At 36.3% G+C, this 25,590-nt stretch overlaps 1 protein-coding gene across 6 annotated transcripts; it reads left to right on the top strand.

Moving 5' to 3' along the window:
• Positions 1-721: 721 nt before the first annotated feature.
• On the top strand, positions 722-24,953 carry LOC103711663 (E3 ubiquitin-protein ligase BRE1-like 1). Of its 6 annotated transcripts, none has more exons than XR_005511929.1 (19): positions 722-1,262; positions 7,314-7,475; positions 7,604-7,691; positions 9,191-9,415; positions 9,520-9,687; positions 10,012-10,205; positions 10,304-10,387; positions 10,510-10,629; positions 10,731-10,917; positions 11,021-11,181; positions 11,277-11,348; positions 14,087-14,163; positions 17,830-18,024; positions 18,959-19,031; positions 19,123-19,209; positions 21,333-21,581; positions 21,824-21,936; positions 23,337-23,474; positions 23,542-23,675. XR_005511929.1 is itself a non-coding variant. In XM_026806433.2 (19 exons), exons 1-19 carry the CDS (start codon positions 1,149-1,151, stop codon positions 24,391-24,393), a joined length of 2,601 nt encoding a protein of 866 aa, XP_026662234.2. In that variant the 5' UTR covers positions 726-1,148; the 3' UTR covers positions 24,394-24,953. The 6 variants fall into 6 exon arrangements, 5 of the variants coding, with proteins under 5 accessions (XP_026662235.2, XP_026662234.2, XP_008796125.2 ...); XM_026806433.2 differs by lacking the exons at positions 21,333-21,581; positions 21,824-21,936 and adding exons at positions 23,828-23,993; positions 24,262-24,953 and having other exon boundaries at positions 726-1,262; positions 9,565-9,687; positions 23,542-23,744; XM_008797903.4 differs by lacking the exons at positions 21,333-21,581; positions 21,824-21,936 and adding exons at positions 23,828-23,993; positions 24,262-24,953 and having other exon boundaries at positions 726-1,262; positions 23,542-23,744.
• Positions 24,954-25,590: the final 637 nt, after the last annotated feature.

Here is a 25,590-nt window from a genome sequence, read left to right as displayed (position 1 = left end):
TGGGACGAAGAATCGGCCGCAAAGGTACGTGTTCCACCTTGTTTCGAAATTTTTTTTTTTTTCACGGTTCGTGCTCCGTTCGGCACTGGATCGCCGAACAAAAGGCTTCTGTTCGGCTGAACAGTGCCGAACAGAAGCCTTCTGTTCGGCAACCCTCAATCGAACTCTTCTGTTCGGCTGCACAGTGCCGGACAGAAGGCTTCTGTCCGGCACTGTGCAGCCGAACAGAAGGGTTCTGTCCGGCTCTGTGCAGCCGAACAGAATGCCGGCGACGAGAGGGAGAAGGGGGAACGGGGGGGTTTTGGGCGTTGGCGAGGTGCTTTGGGCGGAACAGTTCAAAGGGAGACGGAGGGGGTTTGGCCGCCGGCGAGGTGCTTGAGGCGAGGTTTTTTGGGCGGAAGGGAGAAGCCGGCGGGTGTTTTGGAGGGAAAGAGCGGGGTGGGGGGGTTTGGAGGGTGTAGAGAGCAATTTAGGTGAGGGGGTGGGGAGGGTGGGGGGTAATTTAGGAATTTTTAATTTTTTAGGGGGGTCCTCAGCAAATGGGGGGGGTGTAGAGAGTATTTAATTTTTTTTTAATTTTTGGGGGGTGTCCTGAGCAATAGGGGGGTGTATATAGAACCACCCGTGGTGACCCGATCTTATTTTCTTGAATGACAATAATACCCTCAAGGGTTCCTCAAAATAAATCCCGTCGGCACCGTGCCCGTATAATCCTAATGTTATTCCCTCTCTCTCTCTCTCCCTCTTTTTCTCCTCTTTTGTGTGCTCGCGTCTTCCTCGCTGCATATCCGAAAACCCCTCCTGTGCGCCCAGGCCCCAACTCCCACCCCCTCGCTGCTTCCCTTCCCAAGAATTCCCATATCTCCTCGATTTTTAGCCTATTTGGTGGGTAGAGGAGAAGGAAAGAACCTATTCTGGTAGACGAGTCGAAATCTTTAGCTTCCTTGTCGCCCTAGTTTTGCTGGAACTTCTTTTCTTCCATCGTTTTTCAGTGATCTTTGAATTAGGTTTTGATAAATTTCATTTTTTGCAGAGAAAGAACCCGTTCTTGGATCTATCTTTGGCTTCTCCATTGCGAAATCGGGCTCCTTTGAAGCCCGGATGTGACTGTGGGACGGTTGTCTAGGGTTTCTCTTTTATTAGTATGTATGGGGAGCACTGGCGAGCCGGACCGGAAGCGGCGCCATTTCAGCTCCATATCCCCCACTGCCGGAGCAGCTGCCAAGAAGCAGCCGCTGGCACCTTCCTCCGATGACAAGAAGGTACGTTCTTTATGGATTTCATGAACGCCTCCCTACTGGTAGTTTGTGATGATCTCATCTGATTGTGGTCTCTAAGAGTGTTCTTTCCCGTGGACTATTTATGTAATCTCTGGGGTTGGGGTCGGGGGAAGACGAATCTTGTAAGATGGAGGGGCACTTGTGGTGGTTATGCGATATTGATTGCTGGTATTCTTGCACTAAAGAAAGTAATTGGGTGGATTGATCCAAGGATTTGGTTGATGTGTTCCCCAATCGTGCACCGCGGTTTCAAGATTTTAATTTTTAGTTTTTTTGGGTTGCTTCTATGAAGTTAACTGCTTTGTTGTTTGCCTATCAAATACAAGGAAAATTTGTTCCCCAAAGAGTATGCGTGGACTTATAGAGAGCTTTGGCGAAATGAGGCTGGAGAGGAGAGTCCAATTGATGCACAAGATATAAGACTGAAATTGTTACACGTTTATCATCTAAAATATCAGTTGCCATAGTTAGTATATGACAGTATAGATTAACTGCGATGTTGTTTTTAGAGTCTCTTTCAATTAATGAAATCCCGTATGATTCCATAAAACTTTTGGAGTAATTGTTAATGCTGCAGCAGAGGAGAGGATGCTGTACCTGTTTGAAGCTTGACTCATATCTATGTTGTATAGTTGTTTCATGGGTGCATGTGTCCCATTATTTATGTGCTAAAGAAAAAATAGACTTTACATGGAAAACAAATACATGTTGTATTTTATTTTGGGTTTTTTTGCATGTATATTCTTATAAACATTTGAAATTATGTGAATACCTTTCCAAGTTCACTACATGTATACTCTTATGAATTGTTCTTTTTGCACATATACCTTTATAAAAATCTAAAACTGCATGTATAACCTTGCAATACTTATATGTATAGCCTTATAAATTATTTCTTTTTGCATGTCTACCATTATAAATTATTATTTTTTCCATATATACTCTTATAAATTATTTTTTTTCCATATATACTCTTATAAATTATTTTTTTTGCGTGTATGCTCTTATAAACCATTTCGTTTTGTGTGTATATGTTAACTCAATAAAGATAGATGTGTATAAAAGAAAAAAATTATAAGGCATGCAGCAAATAGTAAATTCGCGAGGATATATACATAAAAAGAAATACTTTATAAGGACGTACAAAGAAACAACAAATTTGCAAGTGTATACATGTAATTTCAGATATTTATGAGGTGCACATGAATAGTAAATTCACGGGGGTATGCATGCAATTTCAGATATGCAAAAAACCCTTTTATTTTCTTGAGAAACTATCAGTTGGAAAAGGATGACAAACTGTCAGTGGGAATTATTCTGTGTGTTAGGTGACACCTAGCTAGGTTGGGTTAAAATTAAATCGATGATTGAATGAAAGCTTCAAATCAGTTTTCAATGCGACCAGTTGACATTTATATTATTTAATGTATCTAACACTTTTAATTTGAGGTTCACTTCATGTTGAGGTTGGGCTATGCCAAATACCTCGAGGCTCATAATTAAGGCTACATGATATGTGGCACGTATGTGTGTGGGCATGTTTGAGGCTTGCACTTTGTGCGATGAACTACCCCAATAGCAAGAATCTTTTACATAGTTTAATGAACCTACTTCCAAATCTCCTTAATCTTGAACATGCACCTGCTTCTTAAGTGCTTCTGTACCGCGAGAGTCTCTAAAAAATCTTTTCTTGCTTGAATCCGCACCAATACGTGTTTCTAGTTATGGCAACTCAGGCCACTCCTCATATGAGATGTCTCTGCTTGTATGATGCTGTTTTTTAGGGACTTAAGTGCCAAACCTAATTGTGGTAGGATTTATTATCATATAATAACCATTATGATCTTTTTCTGGTGGTCCAATTTTTGATATGTACCAAAGTTTGGTGGTGGGTCTGAACACAAAATTCATATGTTTGCTTCCGTTGGTATGGCTTTTCTTTAAATTCTAAATCTTTTAAGGAATGTTTTGAAGGCTTAGGTCTCAGTTCTTGAGGTTTGCACCTTTCATTTTGAGCGTTTGAAAGCCTCGCCTTATGCCTCTAACCTTCTAGACATAGAAAACAGTGAACAGATCAGGGATATTTTCTGATTTTAATGTATGTTTTCATGAGTTATTGGTGTCAATCACTTAAAGCCTTGACCTGTTGAACCATGATTTTGATGGCATTGCTTATTTTATCGATTTATCTTATTGATATCAATCACATCGAGCCCTATTTAGCAAAATAAACGGTTATTTCCCTTCCTTTATTGATTTATAGTCTGATTGTGAAGAAGCTTGTTTAAGAAATATCCAAGAGTGAAGGAACATAGTTGCCTCAAATGAGAGAGGGTGAACAAGTGGGTGCAGGTGTAGGGCAACGGATATTTTAAAATATTACAAATAAGGAAGTATTTATGATGAAGGTGTGAGTTAAAGTTACCAGGCTGTTTCCAAAGCGGGCTCATTATCCTAGGTACAAGTTTCTTTTGCTACTAAGATCTGGAACACATAAGCTAAATTTTTTTTATGATGTTATGCCATCTATGAAATTTTATCCTGATTTAATTCTGTGCTCATAAGTTGCCTTGGAGATGCATACAATTCTAATATGGAATATTGTGATCATCCATTTTTGTCTTCCCAGTATAGGGAAGTTGTGGAGGGTATTTCTTGGCTTAAGGAGCTAAAACTGTCAATAATATGGTATACCTTGTTACTACCAATTATCTTCTAGGTTTTATGACTCAATCCTCTTGCCTAAAGTTTTATTAATAACTGGAATTAGGTTGCTAGCTGGTTGCAAACTCTGCTCAATCCTTACATGGAGACTTCTTGACTTAGAGGTGCTTCATAGCTGATCCCATTTTTATGGGAAACGGTTTGGATTAAGCTTCTGTCACTGCATTGCCATCTATGCACAAAGTGGAGGCCATCAGGAAAAAATGAAATTTAAAATAAACAAGTACGATACACTTCTATTGTCATAAAAATGAGTGGAACTATCGATGCACCGTATCATGCTGACAAATTTGGCTACCTGCATCATTTTTTCATGGAAACAAAAAGATTGACCACATATTCTGTGTGAATTATTACATCCTTTATATGTTATTATGTTGCTTGGATTCTGTTGTTACTACTTATAGATTTAATCTGGCATCATCAGATTCCTGTGAATAGAATAGCATAGACTCAAAGGCAAAGTTAACCTCTTTGATTATAAATAAACTTTATCACATTTCCTTTTTTTTTTCTTTTTGCGAATTCTCTCTCATATAATCTAATTTCTGCGGTAGATCACCATTATTTTTACAGATATATCAAAACATCTAGTACACTTTTACATAGTAGATGCATTTGCTTCATGTTCTCAATTTGTATATCACTATAGCCATGTGTGTTGCTTGCTAGAAATGCCGTTTGTCATCAGACATGTAGATTGTGACCAACCATGAATATGTATTTGTACTTTGAATAATTATGAAGTTCTATGTAATCTATGTATTCGATGTGAGTGGCTGATTGGACTAATGCTTATTGAATTAATTCTACCTGTTACACCAGTCATCTCTTTACAGTTAGTAGTTTATGTTCTCTTGTATTCTAATATTTTATGACCGCAAGTAATGCTTATCTTTGAAAAAGGTGTTCAGCTTCATTTAAGTATTTATCTCAAGCAGTACTTTGTTTAGTGTTTGTCTTGCTGCTTTAAAGGCCAGGCTAGTTTTTTAATTAATCATTATATCATGAACAATTTACTGTCTAGTTATTTCTAACTTTTAACATGAAGATGATTAATGTGTTGATGCAATTTGCTTTCTTTGATGTCAGCCACCAACTTCTGATGTCATGTAAAAGAAACAGTTTTTTGCCATTGATTGTGTAGATGCATTAGTTTCTAGCTTGTTATAATGAAATTGCTAGTAATTAAGAAGCATGCAAAGAAAAAAGCATTTAGCGATTATCAACTATTAATTTCACCTTATGCTTTAGTAAAATAGTATATTGTCCCAATTTCAAAAACAATGCACATGTCTTGTTGCGACTGTATATGCTTGGCACGGTTTGCAGGTTGATTTAGTTCACTTGTATTTGAATCAGATCCAATTAGACAAGAAATCTGGACCTATATCGTAGGGTGTATTAGGATGAGTCCTAGACATGGACCTACTTCTTAACCGAGCTGGCTATGGATTTCGCATATGAATGACACAAGCACATGTTAGTTGAATAATTATAAAACCACTCTACTAGACACAAGAAGGGTGTGTGATATAAAAATCTGAACAAATACATGCATACGTATGCAGAGGCATGCATTATGTATGAAGAAAACAGGCATTATACCATGTGGTAGTATACTTGAGAACCACTAAAATATTATTATCAATCATGATACCAACGTAGTTTCTCAAAAGATATTAGATGTTTGAGACACTGTAATTAGCTCTGCAAGTAGCTGCAAATCTCGTGAAGGTTAAGATGCACCATTTTGTCCTGCTCCATCATCCATGCTTTAGATTGATTGGTGTGAATTATTTATTATAGGTGTATCATGTTCTGGAATAATTTTTTTTATCTGGCATTATATGAGTGTCAAATATTTAAACATTTATGAACTACTTATATTTATTTCTCTACCTTTTGCTCATTTTCTGGAAAAAGAGTATTGTTTACTTTTTAATCATTTTCTAGAAAGGAGTATTGTGTACTTTTTATTTTGGAAGTAAACATCTTGTTGAGATATCAGACTACTATTCTGTTTTTTTATCTAATTGTAATCGATATATCAGACTGTTGTTCTGCTTTTTTATCTAATAATAAAAGTTTACTAATTCTAGACCATAAGTCCAATGCCTAACATGTTGAATTTTCAGATATTGTTTTTTAAGACAAAAACAATTATTTGTTTAATCTTTCTTCCATGTCTTTCATTATTTTAGATAGCATCAAGTTCTTGTAAAAGATATGGTTAAATTTGTCAGTTAGTGAAATTCGTTACTAGTGGCACCTGCATGGTTTTTGTAGATGTTCACTCTTGTACAGCTTGCAGGAATAATATTCTTTAGTAAAAAGATTTTAGGAAGTTACAAGGTTATTCAACTACACCAATGATTAGATCTTGCACCTCATTTTAACCATTCAGGCATCTGAAGGTATTTGTCATACACATTATGTAATGCATGATATTTTTAAGTTGAAAACATAGCATCGAAAGCTTTCGAAGTGTTCTTGTGTACATTTGCTCTTTATTCTTTTCTCATGCATGCTTAATAGCTACTGTGTAGTTGCATCATGTGATCTTAATCATCTGATGAGAACTGAAAATTGAAGTTGTGCCTTTTAATTTGAGAAGAGAGACTGTTTAAACTTTGAAGGGAGAATCATACCTTTTGTTATATTGGTTTATTTATGTTTTGATAAACTTATCTGAAAAGAAAGATGCAGGCTTCTTAATAAAATTAGGACAAGCTTAGGTTTTTGATAGACTTCAAGCTGTTAGGATAAAAAGATAGATTGTTTTATCTTAAATTTTGATAGTTGAATTTTGTGTTTGTCCTACTCCTAAGCATTGTATACCCATCACAAGATGAAGTAACCAGCTTTGGGTGCAAACCAGCAGGCATACATACATACATACATTTTATTATATTATGATACTGATGTTTGATGTCATAATGTACACTCACCATCTATAATTTTTTTCCCATGTCACACTTGATGCACTAGATTTTTTTCCTTGAAGGATACATGCTCGAATACCATTTAGCAGTCAATTTCTACTGAAGTATGCTCAACCGCTATAGTTTTTTTTTTTGCTGCTAGTTTTTTTTACTGCTGTTACTGATTCATTCTATATGGTCATGAAACCAAATATTTTGAGTTATGCTTAACAGGAAAGGCAGGCCTGTTTTGGATGTCTCCAGGCTTGATAGTTCTGTGAACCCTCAGTGAAAAGCTACACTTATGACAAATGTTTTTCTCTCAATATTTTTTTTCCTTCTTTGTGATATAAAGTAATTTGTTCTCGTAATTTAATTCTTGTAGCTTGATGTTGCTGTCCTTCAATACAAAAATCAAAAGCTTGTCGAACAATTAGCATCTCAGAAAGTTGAGTATCTTGCTCTTGAGAATAAACACAATCAGCTGAAAGAGAAACATAAGAATTACAGAAACACATTACTTGTGGTCAATAACTCCTGGGAGCGAGTAAGCAAACTTTCGTTCTAACTTAATTATGATATTCCGCCTTTTCATCAAAAAAAAAAAAGATTATGATATTCCACACATATTCTTGTGCATTGCATTAAATAATATTCTTGTGGATGTTTCAACAGCTTGTTGGTGATTTGGAATCGCTTTCTGTTTGCACAAGTGGATCTACAAATGATGCATATGATTTAAGACATTCTCATATGTTAGATGGTGAGACTTTCTAGCCTTCTTTCTGATAAATTGGCTCCATGCTCCCTCTTCAGAGATTAGTTTTAACATAATTTGGACAAACAATTAAAAGTTTTACCTTAGCTTATGTTCAAAAGATTGCTAGTTATGAAAGTTCGTGCATATTAGATATTTGATTTGAGTGCTTTATGGTGCTGCCTTAGAAACTCGTGTGGATTAACAAGAAAACTATTGTTTTTTTTTCCCTAACAGCTTATGAAAAGAAATTGCTCCATTGGGGGGATGAGGAATGCACATACACACTTTTTGCAAGGCTTGTTGCATAAGGATTAGATGAGAAGGCTTTCAGTAAAGTCTATGCTGCCTTTTGAGTTTTAATGCACATCTCATGCCATTCTTTTTTCAAAATAGAAGACTCACCCCACTTTAGTCAAAGTCATGTTCTTCTTATTTTTCCCTTCTCCCTTTTGTTTTGTTGCTTAGTGGATGAAAAGTGCTTCTGCAAGACATATTAATAAGATACCAGACATTTAAGGAAGTGATGTTCTTAAAATAATTTTCATGGTGATGCCTATTGCAAAGCTCTATACTATTCAAAGGAATATATGATATATCCATTGCTTCATTGGTATTTCTTGGCATTTCAAAGCTCTATATAATTGGTAGATTTATTTGTAGCAGAATTTGGTAGGCCTGCTGTTTTTTCATGCTAAATTCGGTTTTTACGATAGCTAAACTAACTAGTTCCATACTACCTTCCTTGCCTCATCCGAAGATCCGGAACTCGAGGTTCGTTAATATTTTTCAGTGGTCATATTCCAAATGTTTCACAAATTACAGTACCTAGGCATACAACTTGTTAGAAATGTCGTTTTTACGATTCTTCCTGACTGCTAGTTTGATCTGTAACTAGGTTTTAGAAGCAGGTGCTGGTACTTGCTCTGTCCCATGCATCTTTGCAGTATTGCTGTGTTGACCGCAGCATGCAATGCGCTGTTCTGTGCCGATGCAAAAGAAAAAACAAAAATAAAGTGGAAGTAAAAATAAAACCTCTTTAAATAAAAAAATGATTTTGATAGGTTCCATGCCAACCCATGCTGGTGCCAATATTGTCTCAGCTTGGTGCACGGTGACCAGCAGAACCACCTCTTGAAATCATTAAAGTTGTGCAGCTATTTGATGTAACCTTGAAATCCTTCTTTTGTCTGAGATGATAAGGTAATGGATGTTGGAGTTGCGAGGGCTTTCGTATTATAGTAGGAGTTGCCATGGGTCAGGGTTAGCTCAGGTCTTTTTCTTTCTTTTGGTCAGGAATATTTTATGCAAACGAGCATCTGTATGTATGACACTGTTCGACCAGCTTATCAGGTTATGTGCTCATTCAATGGAGAACTGTGTAACTGATAATTCTGTTTTCAAATCATCTTAATCTGTTTCAAATGTTACGTTTCTCATATAGTCCTTTCTTTAGTTGTTGGATTAACAAATACTTATATCAGATTGTTAAATTTCTCATTCAGATGGAGCATCCTGCCCCACAGAGGATGATTTTTTAAGCAGACTCCTCCAAACTGGTGCTACTGAAAGTTCGAATTCTGTATGCTCGAGTCAAAAGGAAGATGATGTAGGAGCAATGGAGTTGATGGGAAAAAATGTTTTACAAAATATTATAGCTTCATTTAATGATGTGTGCCATGTAAATGAGGAACTTGCTGCTGCTGTCCTGGTGGCTCTTCCAGAAGATGGTAAAGCCTCCAAGCTCATGTTGCAAATTATTATTTCAGCAGTTTACACTTCGAGTTTGTGTTTGAAATTTGTTTCTGACCTATTTTGGTTGGGTGCACCATAGAGCCCAGCAGACAATTATGGAAGACCACTAATGATCTGCATGCAGAACTTGGGAACTCCTTAGTGGCATTAGGTGATCTTCATCTGAAACACAGACTGTTGGCAGATAAGTTTCAGAATCATCAAGATGCAGATGCTAAAAATAAGGCTGAGCATAAACGTTTGGCAGGTATTTTGTCAAATCTATTAGACAATCCTCTTAAAATTTCCTGTACATCATACATGCAGTGTGTGCTTGCATTCTTGCAACAAATATCACGTTACATATATAATAGTGGAGTTAACAACTTTTTGTTCATAAATGTGCAAGAAGATTGTTGATTACATTCAAGGGCATGCCCCATTCTTCTACAGGGCACCACCTTGTAGGCACCAATCTGGACAAAGAATTAGTGTGTGTGTGTATGTATTACATAATGTTGAGAATGTATATATGCCCTGTTCCTTTAACACAAAGTAATTATGTGTTATTGCTGCTACCCTGTTTGTGAAGAGGAGTTGGCAAGTACTATTGCTGAGTTGGAAGAAAGCAATCGTAAACTGGCAACCCTCAAGGCACAAAGAGACACAACACAAGGGACATCATCTCCTTTTCCAATGTTAGGAAATAAACATGTTGGTGGAGATAAGGTCAGAGATAAACAAAAAGAACTGCAAGATCTGGAGTGTGCACTCAAGGAACTGACGGTAGATATCAGCGCTTAATTTCTTGTGATATTTAGCAGCTCTTTTAATTGATGTGATACACTGATAGTTTCATGCTTTGATTTGGGAATCTTGACCAGAATTTGGTTTCAAGCCGGCTGGTAGAGATTAGGAGTCTACATGAAGAAAGAATTGAAATTTTGAAGAAGTTAGCTAAGTTGCAGGTCAGTTTTGTTGTTTACTTTCAGTTATCAGTTTAAATACAAACTAATCATGTATTATATTCTAGACTTTTTCAGTCTGAGTACAGTTGAAATTTCATTGTGTTGGGGAAAATAATTTGCAGAATACTTTAGTGGATATGAAGAATATATCTTCATCCAAAGCTTTTCAATTGCTGAATGATCAGTTAGAAAAATCAAAGGCAGAAATGGATCAGTGTCGAGCATCTTTGGAGAAATTACAGGTGATAACTGGTTGGTAGATATGAGTAGCCTATGTAGATATGCTGGTTGTGTGAGTCACTTCTTGGTATGCTGAAATTCTTTTTCTTAATTATCACAATAGGTTGAAAAGGACAACTTTGTTTGGCATGAAAAGGAAATGAGTTTGAAAATTGATCTAGCTGACATATTTTGGAGAGTATCATCCTTTTCTGAATCTAGAACTGCTGAGCTAGAGCAGAGGTTGCAGAAACTAGCTGAGGAAAGGATTCTGTTGGAGACCAAGCTTGAAGAGGCTTCAAGAGAACCAGGTATCTTGAAATTTTGGTTGGTTCTACTTCAGAACATCGGCAGATCTTTTTTCACCTTGTCATTCAATACGGTCTTTTTAGGCATCGCTGTTGTGCATTTCAGGTAGGAAAAAAATTATCGCAGAATTCAAAGCGCTTGTATTATCACTACCTAAGGATATGGGGATCTTGCAAAGTGAACTTAGTAAATACAAGGAAGCTGCTTCAGAGCTCCATTCTCTACGAGGAGAAGTTCAATTTCTTTCTGGCATGTTAAGAAGAAAGGTAAGGGTTTGCCTAGTAGGCCATACACAAAAGCATCTACATTAGTTTGTCCATATGAGATCGTCGGAAGGACTTAAACCATGTTCTTGCTATAGGAGAATGAGCTGGAGTCTTTATCTGATAGATCTGCTAACCAGCTTTCTGAAGTCAACAAACTGCAGCTAGTGGTATGCTATCTTCTGTACATCAATTTTTATTTTCAGCCTACCAACAACTGATAACGAGCCACATTTACTAGTTCAAGTAAATAAATGAAATGGGCTGGTAGACTTTCAAAATCTTGCCTTCTGATTACTGTTTGATTTGGTATTGTTGTTCTTTTGTTTCAAGTAAGCAGTTATCAGTAAGTTAGAAGTTATTGTGAACTAGATCCAAAAAATCAACAATCAGCTAGGTCCTGCTTGGTTACTGCATAAGTTTAATTGTGAATAAACATATAAATTTGGCTATCTGTTCTTAACCTAGAAAAACTATTTGGCTATAATGGCCAAATAGTTTTGGCCAGGTTAAAGAGGGACAAGTACCTGAAACTGCTTTTCAGCTTTTCTGAATCCCAGATCCCCTTTTCCTACTTTATAGTGGTGCTAGAAAAGTTGCTTGGCTGAATAAATTTGGTAAGTGAACTTTGTTCTGCTTTTTATTCAAGGTTATTTGTGAACAAAAAGGGCGCCCTAGAGTAGGATGGTTCTTGCCTAACATTGACTAGTGCAATTTTATTGGGGAAGGACAGACTAAAAGTTGTCAGATTGCTTGCATGCTAGGTTCTATGACAACATGAATCAAGAATGATATTGATTCTGATATCAATATTAGAAGCTCTGTATGAGCGACATCAGTTCTTATTGCAGGATATTGGGTTGTCTGAATGGTAGAATAATATGCAGTTTTGCTATTCATGGGTATGATACCTGCCATAGGCTATGTTGGAACAAAGGGTGTACACCTAAAATATTCAAAATTTTCACTCTATGAATAACCCATTCATGTAACATGAATTGTCACACTGTTTAATGCTGAAATTTGGGATAGAACTATTATGCTCTCTTCTTCTTCTTCAGAGAGTTATCTTAGAATTTTGTAGTTAAGAAAAGATATATATATATATATATATATATATATATATATATATATATATATATATATATATGTGTGTGTGTGAACTAGCTAGCCTGAGCTCTCATAATATTTTTTACAGATGAAACTCTTCAAGGGCTTACATGGTAAATGAGATGACAAATAAAAATGTGATTTTTGGTGGATATACAAATAAATCTGGTCCCAACATTTTACATCTGTTAAGGGATTATTGTTGTTATCTCAACACTTCTGTATAGTAGCGAGATGAATGAGATCTTTCAACATATAACTAGATTTTTTTTTTTTTAACAGAAGAAAATTCATGACATTGTAAGGAAACCAAATTTATTGATACTGTAAGGAAAACATATTCTATTTAAATTCATATTTTTTTTCCATGATATGATTGATATGATGTCTCATTCAATTTTATTATTATTTTTGCAAGTATTTTCAATGCGCTAGTATCGGTGCCAGCACCATAAACCTAACCATCAGCTCAAGTAACCCATCTTAAAACCTAAATTTTGACAAACAACTCCCAAAAACCTTTAAATAATAAAAAACAAAAGAAGGGGGTCCCAATGAATCACAGAGATGCCAACTTGTCCAAGTTTCGGGTTGAGAATGTCTCAACCCAGCCCCGGACCGATACGGCTCCTGGGACTGGGATTTAGACACTTGTTTTGGATTGTTTCAAGGGCTGCCCCAAACTGGGGAGGAGGTTTTCTTTTTTCTTTTGATTGAAGCTTGAATTTAGGAATTGGAGTAGTAGTTAAGACCTAATAAACTAGCCATGATCTTTGAAAAAATTGGAAATTGAACATGCTGGCTAGCCTGATGGTTAGTTGTAATGGTTGTATTGAAAACCTGAGACAGAATGCCACCTTTCTCAAGGTTGGGGTGCTCTGCAAGGTTTTGTGGGAGCTCTTCCCAGTTTTGTAGCTTATTAAATAAGAAAAGGAATTTGGAGAATCATGTTTCTGCTAATTTAATATTTAACATGTAAGAGGAAAGAAGGGAAGATTATTAAAGTTGCCTAATTAGTTAAGTCAGATTAGATACGATATGGCTTCTCAGTTATAGTTATACATATTAATTGCCTATACAAGATGGTGACATGAAAATACAACATCCCACGTACAACCTCTTTCATAAACATCAAATGTAAATGATACTCATTGTTTGCTACTTAGTTGTTTAATCATATCAAAGGCTAAAATAAAATCTTTGAAATGGCAAGCTTGTTAAGGTGATTTTGCACCTAGTCCTTCTTTCTTGGTCGTCCTCCAACTTTTTCAACATTTTGATTTGATCTTTGCTTATTTCTAAACAATTTCAGAAGGATTTACTTTATTTTCTTTTCCTGTTAGTACTAGTCCGAATCTTTACATAGTGTACTGATTTTGAGATCGCTCTTGGTTCTCAACATGCCCATCCTCAACTTGGCATATTCATCATATGTGCATATATCTCCTTTCTTGCCAAACATTTTGAGTTGGACTAATGGCCTGTAGATCTCATCGTTGTATATATTAAAAAAATAACCTACATTTATACCATCATGTTTGACTTTGACTTGTAATTAAATCGACAACTCTTCTGGTGATAGCCTTTGTGATAGTTTTACATTACCTGTAAATGTCATGGTAAAAACCAATTTTACATTTGGTAGATCTAAGGTATTCTTTAAGCTAATTTTTCTATCTCTACTCCCTCTTGTCATGATGTGTTAAATGATATATTGGTTTGTTTGCTATTTTATATCTTGTATTTTGCACTTGCTGTATCCTGCTTTACCATCGGTTGCATGTTTACGGTGATGTAGGTTCGAGATTTAAGACAGACTAATCAAGAGTTGAAGCTATTTCTAGAGATGTATAGATGTGAATTCAATGATTCCAGGTAGCAAGTTTTATTCTTTAATATAAAGCCACATACCTTCTTTTAAAGCATTGAATTTTGCAGGAGTCTTTAGTTTTAATATACTGGAATTTAGTTAATTGTCTTATTTTCATTGTGAACTTTTATTGGCATTTTTTTGTAAAGGTTTTTGAGGATTGCCTCATTTTGTGCCTAAAGGGAAGGCTCTGTAGAACATTTGGTGGCTTTATAATGTGAAGGGTGTGAAGTCAAGCTGTTCATGCAAACTGCACACCCTATATTTTTAACTTGTGCCTTGTATGGGAAGCATGCAAGTTAGGTTATCCGAAGAAATGGATCTCTTTTAATGTGTTTTGCATCACATTGTGCGTGGACTCGAATTCAAACCTAGATGTTGTTTGATAGTGTCGTTATCATAAAGTTTTGTTTATACTGGTGTGTGGGATATGCTATCCATGCCAATTATTGTAGTCATTTGCGAGTGTAGTAGCTATATCTTATACTTTCTTATTTTTACATTATTTGTCGATGCATTTTTAAACCATTTAGTGAATACAATATGGCTCATGCCTTGCCTCTTTCATATTCTGGACGCCTTGCCTGCTTTGCACCTCTGCCTTTTTAAATTAGCGCGGGAATCTGGCCTGGCATAGCCCAAATAAGTTCAAGACAGTCTATGCTTCAGCTCATGCCCCATCTGAAGAAAAGGATGTTTGGCTGAATAGATGTAGGGGAATGAGGACTGAGGGTGGGCTTGCTCTTCTTGCTGAAGGCAGTATGGTTCTTCCTCGAGCAATTATTGGTTGCAAACCAGGAAAAGAAGGCTTCTTGATATTTTAGCAAGACTTTTGGGGCTTCCGTAGCATGGGAGCAGATTAGGGAGGAGGAAGAGGTCAGGAGTGACTTGCTCCTGTTGGAGGTTGCATCGTCCTAGGGTGGGGCTTTGGGGGCAATGTCTGAGAAAGCAGGCCTTCAAGTTGTTGGTCAAAAGAGAGGAGAGGAAGGAGAGATTAGCTGGGGTTTGGGTGCAACAAGAACTCTCCTAAACCCAACATCCCCTCCCTCCCCCCAACAACAATGATGACTTGTGAAAGATCGACAACGATGAATGGCGATGGTTGGGGAATGCAACAGAGGCGGCACTACACGGGAGAGAATAGGGAGGGGAATTGAGAAGGATGTGGTTGGGTGATGATTAGGGTATTAGAGCTGGAATTAAGTATTAAAATTTTAATTCAGATTGCCCATTTTAATGGACACTCTGGATCTTTAAAAATGTAATCCCCCACCCCACAACCAGCACACAAACCGTTGGGGACTCATGGCCTCAGCCAAGGGCAACAGGCTCTTAATTTGCTCCAAGGGCAGCACAGGGCTGGCTCGGTTCTTGTTTGGTCCTTGAATTTGGCTGGAGGATCAGGACCAAAGGGCTGTGTCGCTATTGGCCTACTTCAAGCATTGCTTAGGGCTTAAAATTAGGACAGCCTTTTTATGTATTGTCAGAATGACTTAATACAGGGAGAGAAGAAATAGTTTTATAATTTTATTTAGAGTTTAGTGTCTTTCTGTTGACAATTACAATGTGGGTGGGACGTGAGACTTGTACCTTTTTGAGTGTTAAGTTTATTGATTATAATGGCATCACTTTTTGAAAATTGTTGTGATTGAGTCCTTAAGCAAGAAAGATCAGCCTATACATATTAATGAGGTAGGAGTGCTCATTTTATTCTCCTTGATAAATTTAAATTGGAATGCCCACTCCTTTAAGTTCTATGATTGCTTAGAAAGTGAAAGAAAAATAATTACTATTGGATTCATTTTATAATTATTCTAATACAATATTTATAATAATATTTTTGTTTGCATCATTTTTTTAATAATATAATATAAGATTAAAATGTTATTATTATATTAATATTGATGATATGATATTTTTAATAGAAAAGTTATTAAATATTTATATTATATACTATTTTATATTATTTTACATAATATATTATATATTGTTGCAATAATGTTACTATAATTATTATGATATGTTTTTTAGTCATTATAGTAGTGCATTGGTATATTATATGTTATTTATATCTGCTTATTTTTTATTATTGTTATAATAGTATTAGAATTAGTGTTTACTAATATTATATTACATTAACATGAATTATGTAATTATTATAGACATTGTTACAAGATTAATTCTGATGTTGCTATATTAATAATTTGAAATTATTATATAATAGAGTATGTTATACTATTATTGGTATATAGTTCATAATTATAAACTACGATTATATAGTATTATATATAATTAACGTATATTACATTATTTTATTTATATATTATCTGAAACTAACATTAGTAATATTAGTATTATAGTAGCATCATGAATATTAATAATATTCTATACTAATAATATTCATTATTAAATCATATTAAACTGTATCAAGATAATATTATTATTAAATAATGCCATTATATTAATATTATTATTGATATATTAGTGCATATTATATTATATGCTATCAGATTTCATTTTCCATGAATTTACCTGGACTTCTCCAAACAAAGGAATTGAACTAATCATTCCCGATGATTTCTAGGAATGGTTTTCCCGCTCTGACAATGAAAAATAGTATTAGAGTTTCCCCTTGATTACCAAGTATTGGGAAAAAAGATTCCAACATAGCTGTCTTTTCTTTTGCTTTCTCAGCAACCAAACAAAGCCTTAACTTTACAACTTGGAACGGATTTTCTATTGTTCTGATAGGCTGTCCTGTTGACCTAATGCACTTACGTGCACGACATTATTAATCAGGAATAAAATTTGCTTTCATAAAATCCTTCGTTACGCAATATACTTGTAAATACTGTTCCATGATTTCAACATGCTCATTATGGGTGCAGTAAGTGGAATTCATTAGGTTTAGTTCTGTGTTTCTGATCATTCGAATACTGTCTTCATTTAACTGAAGTTTCCGCGGAATTGCTATAAGCTTTTTGGATGAGCATGTATAACTATAGTAAAGTCAATGACTGATTTGCGAGGGTTTCATTAACATGCTTGTCAATTATAGTATTGTAATATGGTTTGGCCATTCATATCCAGATTATAGTAATTTGTTAATAAAAGACTTAGGTTAGGTTATAGCTGATTTGATTTTCCAACATGCTTTGTAAGAGCCTATCTGAGTGGACAATCCATTTCTTACTCTTTCGTAATTTACAATACAGTTTTGCTTGGACAGATTAAGTCCTCTTTCTATCTGGTGACTTTCCTAATTTTATTTAAGGAATGGAAAGAAAAAGTGGAAGCTCTTTTATCTTTCTTTCTCTCAATCTCTCTAATATATATATATATTGCATATGTAGTGTCTAGTTTGGTATGCAAAAGTTGTCAGCAGTTGCTGGTGAGACAGCTTGCTTTTAGGGACATGATTGCATTATGTTTGTCAACTATTGAAATTGAAACTTTATGCATTACTGGCTTTTCACTATTTGCAGATTAATTGATTTTATAAGTTGATGGCATACCTTCTTTTAAAAATAATGTTGTTAAGCAACAAAAAAGACCATAAGTATAAAACTGGCAGTGCTTCTGTTTGTTAATATATGTTAATCTACTGTCTTTGTCCGATTCTTACCGCCAAAATTGCTGCTTTTTTTTTGTGGGGGGTGGGGGCTATGCAGAGAAGTGATAGAATCTAGGGACATGGAATACAAGGCATGGGCTCTTGTTCAAAGCTTTAAGTCATCTCTTGATGAACACAAACTGGAGCTTCGTGTTAAGGCAGCCAATGAAGCTGAAGCAATATCCCAGCAGAGACTAGCCACTGCTGAAGCTAAGATTGCTGAGCTGAGGCAGAAGTTGGAAGACTCTGGAAGGTACTTGTTTCTGTCTTTTTCTATGACTCTTGGACTATTGAAGGAAGACAAATGTGTAAACATACTAATATAGGACCATACTTTGCCAGCAACGTAAGTTCTAGTCCTCGCATTTAACATGTTGCAGATTGCATGAAGCATAAATCTTACTACTACTACAAAACACTGAACTGACCCAGTACTATATGCTGAACCAACCTTGGTACCGGATGTACCGATGCCGTACCAACATGATAGTGGTATGGGTCTGGCAGTGAGGTTGCAAACCTTGATATAACTTTGTAACTACCGGATGTACCGATGCCGTACCAACATGATACTAGTATGGATCTGGTAGTGAGGTTGCAAACCTTACTACTACTACTACTACTATATGCTGAACCGACCTTGGTACTGGATGTACCGATGCTGGACCAACTACTACAATATGCTGAACCAACCTTGGTACCGGATGTACCGATGCCGTACCAGCATGATACTAGTATGTGTCTGGCAGTGAGGTTGCAAACCTTGATATAACTTTGTAAAGAGCATGTATCATTCCGACCATGGTACCAGCGCTATACCAACATGGTACAGGTACGGGGCCGCTGGTGGGATTGCAAACCTTGATATAATTTTGTAAGGAGCATGTATCATGAAAGATTGGTGAGGTAAATTCACCAAGCCAGCTAATAATTGTTGCAGCGGTTCTTGATTGTTAGTGGAGTCGATTGTATCATCTTCCCTCCTTAGTATATGATCTAGAAGCTCAAGAGCTATCCGTTTTCTACTGATTTAAACTTGTCAAGGTCAGCCTTTTATTCATTTTTAGACCTATATTTGTATTTGTTCAAGCAGAGGAATAGTAACTGGTGGGTTGTTTAGAGTTTTTTTTTCTTTGTTGTTGTGCTTGAAGAAGTTAATGATGAAATGCCGGTTACATCCTATTTAGGGAAATATGTAAGCACTCTGAGACTCTGAAATCCAAACATGAGGAGGGCGAAGCCTATTTATCTGAGATTGAGGTTCGAAATTCCTCTTGTAATATTATTAGAAGTGACAGTCTTACTTGATGGAAGTATATTTAAGAGTAAATATTTCACGTTTTCCTTTCAGAGTATTGGGCAAGCATACGAAGACATGCAAACTCAAAATCAACACCTGTTGCAGCAAATCATAGAAAGAGATGATTACAACATCAAGGTGATTTTTAAATTTATATTTGTAATGGCTACAGTTGAGTTTGTTTATAGTCCGTTCCTTCAATATTTGTCATAGCACCTTGTAAGCTTACATTCTGTTAGATAGCATGGCATGGTTGTCATCTTTGCATGGGAGAACATAAAAATACTATTTTTATGAAGTAGGGGATTAGAATAAGCAATCAAAATTTTCTTGGTATAAATCATAGGATGTAAACTGGACCTTCAGTAGCCATTTGTGTCATTTTCTGAAGATTTAGTGCTTAATGATTTTACAAAGAAAGCTATCTTGCTACACCACATGCATTCTTGTATTAAAATCAGAGCCAGACATGTATGAGGCATTTGCTTCTCTAGATGTCGTGCTACACAATACCTACAGCATGTAAAATGGACATGCACATTGACATTTACGATTTTACAAGCATGTATTTATGACATATAACAAGTTAGATGCATAGTCTTTGTTATGATCAGCAAAAAGAAATTACAAGTACAACACAAAGCAAAGGAAGAAGCCCTTTGTCCTGGAGAATTTAATGTTTTTCTTTCATATCATGAACATGGTTGAACCTAAGAATTGTGAATAATCCAATTGCCAATATGTGCGCAAAACCTATAAAACAATTTAATAAAAGGAAGAATGTTGTGCATATATGTTGAACAGAATGCCATGCACGTATGTTGGCTTGGAATATCTGAGGACATTTTGTGCAAATTAAACATAATAAAGAAGCTTCTGTAGAACATATCATTTTGTTTAATGAGGATGCATTGTAAGTTTGGCCTATTGATTATGTTCCATAATCATTTTTCAAGGGCAAAAACACAAATAGTTGTCTTAACTTTGGCATAGTTAATAGGAGGTTGATATAGAGCTTATCTTTAAGTGGAGACCTTGCTGATGTTTTTGGAGGACACTGAGGTGTAATTCTGATTGGATTTTTCATACTCACTGTTTTCTTAAAAGAGGAAATTAAGGTCATATTTATGTACAAAATGAGCAAAATTATAGAAGAAGAACAAAGCCAGCTAGGAAGCAATCAAAGAGAAGATTGGAGAAAATATTCAAGAAAAGACAAAAGGACGAAATGCCTTTCATCCTTTCCAAAATGCCAAAGATTTAAGTTTGGTAATGCTTAAACAATAGGTCATCATACTAATCTTGTGGACTGCTTTTAAGATCACTGCAAGATAGTTATGCATTAAAGCTGAGGGGATGATGCAGGTAAAGGTAGGGGTCCACTTTTTCTTCTGATGTAAAGAGTAAGCACAATTCAATAGACAAGTAGGTGAAAGGGAGATAAATTAATGGACAATGGAAGTGGAAACAATGAAATAAAATGAGGAATAACGCAGGGTTCAAGGTAAACCGGTAATATAGATATTTATAAGGCCTTACACCTTTTCCAGCTTGACCTTCCACCTTGCACTTGTTTTTAGCTTCACCTTCAGTCACATGTTTTTGACTTCACAAGGCTTTGTTGGAACTGTCCTGGATGTACACAAGATCATGACGTAAACTCTAATTGAAGTTGCTCGACCTCTCACCGTGGCCTCAAACCACAAAAGAAGGAAGAAGAGAAAACTTAAACATTATTAACTTAATTATGCATGCGAAAAAGTAGAGTACATCAGTTTTTCTAGCCATAGCCTATAGGTTTCCTTCTCAACTTTAAGAGTAACACCCCATCTATATTGGATTCATTGCCTAATTCTTGTAGGACCCAACTCCAATGAGAAAATAAAACAAAAATATATTTTCTAATACTAATAGGACTTAGTAGTTTGATAAGCAATCTTTCCTAACAAAGCTTAGTAAGAAAAATAGACAAATAGTTGTCACATCATGTTTCAGTCGAGCCAGCCATGCAATGGCAAGATTGTAACTATTAGCATCCTTGTCCTCAACTTTTACCAGTACAATTCACTAAAATGACCATATCTCCCTTATCTGTACCCCAAAATTGATACGTTTCAAGATGTGCTCGAATTAAGCTCTATGTTGGACGTGATGAAAGTGATAAAGTTTCAGTTTTTCTATATGTTGGCTTTGGTGAAGTATTCTTTTGTGCACAATGTTGGTATTCAAAAGCAAGTAACTTGAAATATAAAACTTTTTAGGTCATGGATGCCTGTGGTCAGGATTCTGACATGTGATGCCTCATATTTTTAGCCGTGGGACAGCTGCCACATAGCTTTGATGTTCAATTTGGCTTTAGAGGCACTTGCTGGCTGATGTTGTATGGATGAAAGGATCTGATGGTTTTGAGTCGATTGTCAGAAGCATGGGACAGCATCCTCTTTGCTATCGGATGACTTTGCTGCAAAAATTGTTGTAGACTGACATTTGGCTGGATTAGATAGCCTGCTGTGAGCATTTAGAATATTCTGACAATATGAATTTCTCATCATATCTGGTTTTCGATTTTAGTGTCCCCTTACTTCTCTTGGGATTCTTTCTTTCTTGTCAGATATATACTGTAACTTGGAGATTTTTTTTTGCTTCTTGCTGTTCCATAGTATAAAAGTTGATTGCAGGAGAAATGGCAATAAGTATAGTCATCAAGGACTCAATTGATTGTTGGGTACATAATTAGAAGACTTATTTTCAGGTTCCGTCCTATTGATTTTGGAGGATCACACAGAAAGCTTACAAGGTTTGAATAGGCTTGGGTCTTCACCTTTATGAGTGCTGCATGGGTCCAATCGTTGATATTGGTGCTAGGTTGGTCAATCTTGTCTTACCTAGACCGCCTTATTGGCTTTGCAATTTATCATCCAAATGTGTTGTTTCCAATACATTGTAGAAAATAATGGGATCTGTAAAACAAAAAGGTTCATTTATCTGCTCTCAACCTGTTGACTCGTATGCAGAAGTGTATCACCCCGATAGTTGATGCCCCATTTTATGAGGTGGCCTGGAGCATGCATCCTTGGGATAAACAGAATAGAAAGGACCTCTTGTATGATTTTGCTAGTTTCTGAATGGCTAGAGGGAGGGGTTGTGAGCAGTAGCAGCCTCGATGCTAGTCATGGCATGTTTGGGAAAGAAATTTGCCTCTAAATTTGTCTAAGTAATCAACCATCATACAGAATTGCAGGAGATCAAAGATTGATTCGTTCATGGGCAGGGAAAGAGGGCATATCATGTCTGCATGTTTCATCAAATAAAGCAGTTTGAAAATGAGAAGTATTTCATGAAAATGCAAGATAAACGAAATGATTGTTGTGTTTAGGGGTGGTTACTTGGCTAGGTGTTAGTAAAGATCTAGAACTTCATTCTTCAAGTGCGAAAAAAAATTAATTGGTTTAATATCACTGTTATGTAAAGCTTAAAATTTTACAATGACATAGCCTCATATTTCTCATTTAGCCACAAAAAGAAAACCATTCAAACAGATGAAATTTATGCCCAAATTTCCATTGGTTGTGAGGATTTAAAGCTTAATTATGTGCACCTGTGAAAGGCATTTTGTGGGCATAAGACATGTCTCAAACAATACAATATTTATTCCTCACTTTATATATAGCTTAGCCATGAGTCTCAAGGCATTTTCAAAGAGCTTTGCCTTAAGGCACAAGGCAAGATGAGAATCAAGCCGACTTAAAATTATCATGACTATAATGTCTTTACAAAATTTCAGATTTATGGTATGGAAACTATGGAGGAGGTGATGAAGCTTGGAGGCTAAGTATACTCTGACGATTACCTTACATCGGTTTTAGTAGGTTAAGGTTATAGGGGATTTCTTATCTTTGGTGCCCTAGTTAGGTAAATGGTTTCAGTGCGTTGAATTAGATTTAAGATGTTTGGAGTTAAATCACATACATTTTCTGTAGCTAAAAAGTTTATGCCAACAGAGGGCTTCCTATTCTCTAAAGCTATTTCCTCATTTACCATTTTTCTCATGTAGACATTTAATTATTAAAGATTCCTGTTACCTGCACCAGCCCCCCGCTTCCACATCTGCTTCTGGTTACTATGGCAAACATTTCACTCAGCCTAATGCTAGCAAGAACAGATTTTAAAATTATAAAATGAGCAACTAGTGAAAATAGTTCCTCTGCTGCATTTGTATGAAGTACTTTGAAGTTCTGCCTCATTCTGTATGATTCCTTGTCTAGCTTGTTATTGAGGGTGTGAGAGCAAGGCAACTGAATGATGCGCTGCGAACAGAAATACAAGCGATGGACCAAAAATTGCAGCAAGCAAATTCAGTCATGGATTTATACAACCTGAAATTCGGATGTTTGGATGAGCAGGTAACTTTTTAAATGGTAGGTTCCCCAAGAAATGGGTTCTTGAAATTTAATGTTGTGCTTTTTGCAGTTAAAAGTTTGGTCAGAGCAGGTTGGGAAACTGGCAGAGGATGGGTCGCGGAATTGTGTTATTTTGGAGAATGCCCAGAGGAGGCTATTGGATGTGCGGAGTGAGCCTCAGCAGTTGAGGCAATCATTGGATGGAATACAAAGTAAGGTGGAGGCAAGCCAGCTGGATGTTACTGAGCTGCTAATAGAGCTAGAGATGGAGCGGTATTCATTGCTAATCTTCTATTTTGTAGTTTTGATGGGATTGTGTTGCTAAAAGCTTATGAATTCTTTGTTGAATCAATCAGGTTTAATAGGAAGAGAATAGAGGAGGACTTGGAAGTCATGACAAGGAAAGCTGCACATCTTAGGGCTCAAACTGAGGGCTCTTTGGTCCTGGAAAAGCTTCGGCAAGAAATAAGGGAATACAGGGGAATACTGAAGTGCAGTATCTGCCTTGACCGGCAAAAAGAGGTAAGAACTCAACATAGATTTTTAGTCTTTTTTTTTAATAAAAAAAAATTACTGTATCTGCTTATGGAGCCTATTTGATTACATAACTGAAGCGTAGAAAAGGACATAACGTTAACTTTTTATTGGTACTTTCAGCTATAAGTCATACAATGTGAGTCTGGAGTATGTGATTATTTCTTCTGATAAGTGCTATCATGTTAATCATCTGGCTTCTACTCTCTTTGTTGTCCACATATGTTGACATGCAATTCTTTTCTCATGGACCTAGGTGGTTATTGCCAAATGCTACCATTTGTTCTGTAATAAGTGCATTCAAAGGACCCTTGAAAATCGCCAACGCAGGTGTCCGACATGTGGAGTGAGTTTTGGGCCCAATGATGTGAAACCTATCTATATATGATCAGGATGTGCAAGCTGTTTGTGCTGGAGATGGAATTCCAAGGGCATTGAGATCCTTGTGAACAACAGTTACCGGCTGTGCGCATGCTTGTGTTTGTAACATATCTTCAGGGGGAATTGATTGGGTAGGTGAGTTTGCAGCCCTTCTCCATCCATAGCAGGTTGCAGGAAATTGGTGGCCCATGCTTAAGGTGTAGGTCTTTCTGCACATGACTTTCAGGTCATCTATGTAGAGACCCATGTGCATCCATTGAACTATTGGATCAGCCTACCCCATCCATTCAATTGTTTCGAGATACAATGGGAGAGCCCATTGTTCCCCTGCATATCTGTCATTGTACAATATACAATTAGTCGGGCCTGCAATAGCTAATAAGAAATTCTAAGGTTGCTCCGGTTGATTCTAACAGTTTGCATGTTGATGTACATTTCTTTCGAGCAAGTGGCATGGTAAAATTTTGATTGTTTGACACAGCTTTTGTCCTGAGGCATCTGTCCTCTGTACGTGTACATATGGATCTGGCTACTTGTGAAAAATCAGTGTAGCAAAGCTTCTAGTTATTTCTTGTTTCTTTCATGACATCATTTTGAATGACCTGGTCCTTTCATCTAAGGCAGAACGATGTGTTCGATTGTAAGTTCGATACAGCAGTTCGTCTGTGCAGGAAGATTAAAGCTAAAATGACACGTTCCGCTCTTGATCTCTTGGTGGGATGCAGCTCTATGCGCCTGCAAACCTGCTGCGGAATCTCTTGGGCACTGTACTAAACCTATATTCCTAATCTGCAGCCTGTGTTTTAAACCTTACTATATGCAAAAAGATTGTATTGAAATATATATAGTTCCCACATTTTCTGCTTTTAGCCCATTCTGAGATGATGAAAATGGTGCAGAATGTGGTGATGGTGTGACAATTTTTCCTTTTCCTTTTTTGTTTTAAAGTCGGTTTACAGTCATATTCAAGTGGGCACGTAGTGTCTGCATGGTCAGCATATATCTACTTCCAGCTCATTGCAGGAGGATTAGAAATGATGAATTAGAGAGTACATGGGCAAGTTTTCTCTATATGCTCATTGCATAGCATAAAGCCAAAGTTTAGCAGGCAATCTATTCCGAAACAGTTTCCACAAAAAAGTTCTAACCCGAGGCACGATAAGCAGCTTCCATAACATGATCCAATTATTCAAATGTTGACCAT

Source organism: Phoenix dactylifera, chromosome 5, assembly GCF_009389715.1.
Source record: "Phoenix dactylifera cultivar Barhee BC4 chromosome 5, palm_55x_up_171113_PBpolish2nd_filt_p, whole genome shotgun sequence".
NCBI lineage: Eukaryota > Viridiplantae > Streptophyta > Magnoliopsida > Arecales > Arecaceae > Phoenix > Phoenix dactylifera.
The sequence above is the reverse complement of the archived record's forward strand: the minus strand, read 5'-3'. Positions and strand labels throughout refer to the sequence as shown.